The sequence below is a fragment of the Arachis hypogaea genome, chromosome 20 (assembly GCF_003086295.3).
Source record: "Arachis hypogaea cultivar Tifrunner chromosome 20, arahy.Tifrunner.gnm2.J5K5, whole genome shotgun sequence".
Classification (NCBI taxonomy): domain Eukaryota; kingdom Viridiplantae; phylum Streptophyta; class Magnoliopsida; order Fabales; family Fabaceae; genus Arachis; species Arachis hypogaea.
In genome coordinates, this window is record NC_092055.1 from 9,074,476 (window position 1) to 9,081,671 (window position 7,196).

The following is a 7,196-nucleotide window of genomic DNA, read 5'->3' on the forward strand; positions in this document are numbered from 1 at the left end:
TATGTCACATGACACTCTCATTAAAATTGAGATGAAATATTTTCTTCTAAAATTAATAATTTTTTTCTCCATCCTCTTATCTACCTCTCTTCCCATCTCTATTTCTCTCTACCCTTCCCACCCTATATATAATTTATAATTTATATTTCATATTACTAATTTGACAAACCAAAATATATCAGGAGATATTCTTTCATTATAATTAAAATAAAATTTTTTCCTTCAAAATTAACAAACTCTCTTTTTCAGTTTCTCTCTCTCTCCTATTTCTTTATCTTTCTCTCTTTTTTCTCTTATTTTCTATTTCTCTTTACATTTTTGTTCTACCAAAAATAAATTAATAAAATAATATAATTCAAATAAATTTATAAAATTATAAAAGAATGCATTAAATTTATAATTAAAAATTATTTCATAATATTATTCACATAAAAAATATATTATTATTATATAAATATTTTTTAAATTTTCATTTAATTTCATATTTTCACTACTTATCTTCTAATTTATATTTTCACTTTTCTTCTTTCAGATATTTATTACATATAATTTAAAAAAATACTAATATAATAATTAGATCAAGATTCAATTGTTTCAAAAAAATAATTTTTATCAATATAAATTTTTTATACTAATATTTAATTATATTTTTATATATAAAGAGAGAAAAAAAATATTTTTTAAAAATAATAAACATGAAAATTAATTATTTTTATTTGTACAACAGACTTAACACATAATCAAATGTAAAAGTATAAACATAAATTCTTTCAAGTTTTAGATAATGAATGTTAAAATTATTTTTTAGTAAAAAATTAAACTCTTTTATATGAAAATAATAACTACAAAGTTTATTATTTGATTTTTTTTATTTATAGAGACTCTGATCTTTTTAATCGATAGGAACTTTTATCTTCTATGATTTTTTTATAAAAATAGTTTAATTCTATAAATATTTTTTGCTATAATTTATAATATCAAGACAAAGGCGACATAATTTCAAAAGATTTATATTTCTGTAATATTATTATAGACAAAAATATTAGTCAAAAATACTAAGTGAGCATAGTATTCCATCTTTTCCACTATCCGGTCTCATAATAAGTCTAAGGAAAATCTAAAATTTGCTGGAGGAAACAAAAATGTACGGGTGGTATTGAGTTGATAAACGCTCAAACTTGAATGTAATGCAGCCACAAATTTGAGTTACAATTGAGATCAGAACACAGAAAAAATGATTTTCCAGATGAGTGCAAAGTAGAGTTCCAAGGAAGGAAAAGCAGAGAAGTCTCCGGACAAAAAGAAAATACAGAGAGAATAGGGGAATAATATCCAAGATTCAAAGAAGATTAAAAAATCCACAGTTCATTGCTTACATCACTTGGTTAGCTGAGCCTTCTTACATTTTCGGATCGGTTGCCAAATGTAAGTCTTTAATTCAGCAATGTGTATACATAATAAATAGTAATACTATAATAGGACATCAGATCATAGTTTATTTAGTTGAGTAACACAACCTACTCCTCAGCAAATTATTTTTGAGAATTTGACAACACGCATAATAGTTTTCCAATTTCCAATGTGGTTAGTGGAGTGGTTTGGTTACTTGATTTAAAAAAAAAAAAACCTTAACTGTGACAAACTTTTATCCAAATTAATTGATATCTGATAATATAATTTGAATACCGCTTATGAAAAAAAATAAAATAAAAATCACACACACATATCGATTGAATCAACACTGGATGGTAAGTATTGACATTCTATAAATTCGCTAGCAAGTTTGACTTTGTGGTTGATGTCCAAATCAAGTGTGCAAGTTAATGTAGCCAAATTTCAACTTGTTAATTTGCACAATTATTTGTCTTTTAAATTGATTATTAAAGATTTTTTTATTTAAATTTATCTTTTAAATATTATAAGTTACTCATATTAGTCATTTTGTCATTTTATTGTTGACAATATTAAAATTTACTGATGTAATACGTTAAACGATGCCACATTGATCATAATATACATCTGACAGTTCTAATTAGTTCCTATCATGATAAATTTATACAATTAAATCAAATCAATGCTAAATTAAAGAGGATCTTGAGACATTGAAATTCCTTAATTTGAAATTAATTTGATTTAATTCATAAACTTATCATGTTAGTAGCCACTTAGAACAGTTAGATATGTGTTATGATGTCACTTTATGTCAACAAATTCTAACGAGCAACGAAAGTGACGGAAGATGAGCTCCAACAAGTGGAAAAGTGTGAATCCCTTTTGTTGTTGATGGCCATGTCGGAGATGATATGGGAATTCTTCTTTGTGTTGTTGTCTTACTTTCTTTACTTTTGGATTGTGGTGTTTGACTGATTCTGTTTGCCCCCACTTTATTCAGTTTATTGTGTTGAGCTCTTTGCTTTCAAAAAAAAAAAAAAAGAACTAATGTAACTAAAAATTTTTAAAGGACTAATTTGAAAACTAATTTAGAGAACGAGTAATTTTTTAGGCTGCGTTTGTTTATAGGCACAGAACACTAAGACAGAGATACAGAAATACAAAATCGTGTTTGACAAATGAGACATGGACAGAAGTATTGTGTCTAGAGATACTAAATTAGTGTATTTTGTATCTATCCTGACAGAAAGGACATAGAAAAACTATCAAGAGACACAACTTATTTTTCATTTTTTCTTTCATTATTCTCGTTAATTTTTCATAATTATATTTTTTATTAAGATAAATACCCTATCCGGTCTTTGACCTTTTTCTTGATGGACAAAGCGCACCTTGATCATCTTGAAATCTCAACCAGGTCCCACCCTTCTATAAAATTGTACAAATCGACCGTTGTTTTTGATTGATAAACAGTAACCCATCTGACGTGTTCGGTGAGATCTGATATGTCATGTAACAGTGCCAGGTGTCAATACCAATTAGTAAAGGGACTAAAAATCCCCTCGCCAAAACTTGAAATGTCGTCGCGTAGCCTAACTACCCTTGGCTCTTGTTGCTGCTACCTTCCTCTTCTCTCCTCCCTTCCTCTTATCTATTTTCCAAGAGTCAGCACCTTCGGCAACTGTTGCTCTGTTCTCCACATCTCCTCCTACTCTGTCCAACCCCAACGACTCCATTCTCAAACTTACTCAGTCACACTAGTTTCCAAGAGAGATCAGAGAAGAGATAACTAGTTCGCCTCTTGCATTCGCGCTCGTGCTTTTGAGTCTGCCTCTGTTTCTAGTTCCTCTGTCCACGGCTGCTTCGTTCGCCGCCTGCGTTCCCTTCTGTTTTTGTCACTGCTGGTTGTCCTGCTCGACTACTTCACTCGTGCTTCTGAGTCTGCTTTTTTTTAGCTGTCCTATTTCTAATTCGTTTTTTTTTCTATTTTCTCTAATTAGTTTATTTAGTTAGTTTAATAATGTGTTTGTGCAGATCAATGTGTTTAGTAATTTGTCTTATGGTTCAACGTGTAAAAACTGGAATTATGTCATTGTTAAATGAGGGAGGAAGAGATGAAATTGGTGAACAAAAGCAGTTCAGGGAAGCGGGAGTTGTTGGCGGCTGTAGCACAAAATGCAGTAAGGACGGCGAGAATTTTAGTGATGCCGAGAAGATTTGGTGCGAGCTATTGAGGGAGGTTGGGTGAAGGTGAGAAAAAGAAAAAGAGTAGGAAGAGAGAACCACGATGATGTTAGTTGCTGGTGACAAAATAGAGGGAGAAGATGATGGTTCTGGAGATGGCGCAATGGAGGCAGGAAAAAAAGAAGAGGAGGAAGAGGAAAAGAGGAGGAAAAAGAAAAGAGAGGTTGGTTCGGTGATGATGGTGTCGCGGTAATGGTCGTGAAGGTGGAGCTCGATGATGATGGTGATGGAGATAATGGTGATTGGCCGAATGAAAAGGAAAAGAAGAAGAGGAAGAAAAGGAAAAAGAAGAGGAAAATTATTTATTATTTTTTTTTTTTGGAGAAGGGTTTATAGACTTTTAATAAATTGGTATTGACACCTGTGACATGACATATCAGATCTCACTAGACAAGTCAAATGGGCCACTGTTTATTAACCGAGAGCAGAAATTGATTTGTACAATTTTATAAATAAGTGAGAGTTTGATTGAGATTTTAGAATGATTAAAATGCGTTTTATCCTTCGAAAAGAACATCAAATGACAAATATGGTATTTATTTTTTATTATTATATTTTTTTTAATTTTTTAAATAAAAAATAGAATAAATTAAATTTTTATAATTTATTTTAATTTATTATTAAATAAAATACAAAAATATTAATTTTTATGTATCTATTTTTATATTTTATTTTCAGTACTTTGTCTTATTCTATCAAACAATCTAAAAACGAATCACCAAAAAAAAAAAAAAAATCTAAAAACGAATTTAACTATTTATTCATGGACATGATACATGTAGGATATATTCGGTAAACCTGCAACAAATTGACCATAACCAGCCACCAGAGTTAGGTAAATCTTAATTTGAGACCTGTTCATAATGATAGGTTCAAGTAAAATGCAGTTTTTTTAATCTGAAAAAGAAAAGAAAGAAATATAAAATTATATATCAAGAGAAATAGTCAAAGACAAATAGTCAATGTACACTGAATATTTTAGGACTACCCAAGACAAAATTGTGATGAAACTGTGTAACAAATATCAGGACATTTTATTTCGTTGGGTTGAATATTTATTAATAGACTGAAAATTACATCTATTAATTATAATCTGATTCTTATTATTTAAATAAACCTAGTTGATCATATTATCAAAAGTCATTGACTGATTTGAGCCTTGTTAAGGCCAACAACTTTTCAATCCCTAATTCAAAGTTGGGTTAGTAATTGGTAAAGATTAGGTTTGTCCAGCATTAACTTAGTTAGGAACAATACTGAAAAGAGTTTTGTTATTAATACAAATTATTGGGAAAGTATAGATAACTAATAATATTTTTGAATAATGTATGAATAATATGAATTAATAGGGTTAAAAGAGTAAATTAATTTTAAATTTAATTAGTAACATTAAATTAAGATGTAGTGTATTTTTATTTGATTGGTAGTTGTTCATATTGTTCAAGATGATCATTGTTTACCTAGCACTCTCCAAATTATTTTCCACGAAAAAAAACAGAGTTAAAAAAGTATAGCATTAGCATCATATATGGGGTTCACGTGCATAATCATAATAACCATGTAAAAGTAGTTTAAAGTCAAACAAGCAATTCCAAAACATTGAATCATTTTCTCTTCTATTAGGAAATCCCATCAATGCAAAGATTTAAACTCTAGTTAATTAGTTAATACAATTAATATTAACATTGGCAAAAAATAAAAACTTGAACCAACTATGATGACCAAAATCCAGCAATTAATTAGATTCCCCTAAGCTATAGTAGTTAGGGGTTTACTTTCATCACTGTATATTGATTCATTTTTCTATTTATTTGTCATTCTCCCCCACCACCTCATTAATTATCTCTTTTAAATCAATTGCACAATCAAAGGTCACCATACATTAAAAAATTCAACCATATAACTCACACATCATTAAACAAAAAGAATTAAGGGACAGAAAATCAAGCAAATCAAAGAGAAGGTGAAGAAGAAGGAGGTAAGGGTGACATGGGAGAGCAAGGAGAGCAGCTTCAAAGATCAGTAACATCTTTTAGAAGACAAGGCTCTTCAGGATCTGTATGGGATGACAAGTTTCTTGCCGGTCTTTGGGATCAGAGTCAGAATCAGAAGCAACAAGATGAACAGTCTCAGTCTCAGTCTCAGTCTCAGCCTCAGCCTCGGCCTCGGCCTCAAAGCGAATCAAGTGGCACCATGTTGGAGCGTAGTAGATCAGGAGGAGGGGCAAGACAGCATGAACGTCGGACGGTCACCGTTGCGCCGCCATCCAATGACCCTCCCTCCCCTAAGGTACCAACCTGTGGCCTTTGTGGATTCTTTGCTAAATCCAATAATAATCCTAAGGTCAAGAAACGCAGGTGATATATCTTTTTTCTTTCTTTCTTAGTTATGTAGTTAGCTTCAACATGTAAATTAGTGGTTCTTGTATCTTGGATAATTATCCTTCAATTTATTATTGCACATCGACTTTGTTGTTTCCATTTTTATTTTGTATTAATTGGTATTTGTAAAGTCCTAGGATATATGGAATTATGTGCTTGGGTGTGTAATAACTTAGTTTTACTATATGAACTGAATTGAATTGAATACGGTCCTCATAAGTTCCAAGAAGAATGTAACATAATCCCAATTCCCAGCAAACTCAAGAATAATGGTATCAGTAATTAAATACCTTGTAATTTTGTAGTTTAGCAGCAACTTAACTGATCGCCCAACTCCAATATAACAACACTTTAATTTAAATGGACCAGATTTCATTTATATCAACATTTTTCAATTGTTTACCTCTTATATATTGCGGTTGTAATTTGGTTTTGCAATGTACGGCCATGCTGCTATTTACTTTGAAGTCAATCAAACATTAAAGTGAAATGTGAAATGTAAGAAGACAAGACACAAAGAAAAGAGAATGTTGTTCTCTTATTTTTTGTGTCTATTTTTCTATACTTTTTTATAATATATAAAATAAATCTTTTGTTTTTTTTTTTTTCTAATTTTAATTAATCACTTTAAGATATACACTGTGAGTTAAGAGATAAGAGAATAGTGAATCAAATAGCGCAATTCTTCAAGGCGTGTGTTACACACACTTTCCTTTAGGCTTAATTCGCCCCCACCAATATACAATGGTGTGCAAAATGGGTTATTGGCGAATTTATTGTAGGATACAATGAAAAACACTTGACTTGTTTATATACTCATACAGTCAAGCCTTACACTAAATGATAATTTACAGAATAATATTCTCTATTCTTTCTTTTTGCGCATAAAGAAAGTGTTGAGATGGATTCGTTCCGCAATAATGAAATGAGGGAAATTTATAGATACGGAGTACATGCAACTTGCAACTACGTACTCAACAGACACAACTTTTTAAACAGTTACGACCTTTCAATAGACATAACTTTTCAAATAGTTGTAACCTTTTAACATAGCTTTTCACATATTTTGAAAATATATCTCACAATCCCCCACCATTTTCGAAATTTCTTTTCAATCCTATTATTCTAGAAGTTTTATGCTTTCAGTAGAGGTATCTTGCAATTTGAACCTTTACCTAG

The 7,196-nt window shown here is 30.3% G+C and overlaps 1 protein-coding gene across 1 annotated transcript; it reads left to right on the forward strand.

The window, feature by feature from the left end:
* Window positions 1-3,829: 3,829 nt before the first annotated feature.
* LOC112786780 (uncharacterized protein At1g15400) lies at window positions 3,830-6,222 on the forward strand. The gene has a single exon (XM_025830158.3). It carries the CDS (start codon window positions 5,626-5,628, stop codon window positions 5,995-5,997), a length of 372 nt encoding a protein of 123 aa, XP_025685943.1. The 5' UTR covers window positions 3,830-5,625; the 3' UTR covers window positions 5,998-6,222.
* The last annotated feature ends 974 nt before the right edge of the window (window positions 6,223-7,196 follow it).

What these genes read in the sequence shown, in the direction of transcription:
- LOC112786780 (XM_025830158.3), top strand. Translation starts at nt 5,626, where the DNA reads ATGGGAGAGCAAGGAGAGCAGCTTCAAAGATCAGTAACATCTTTTAGA.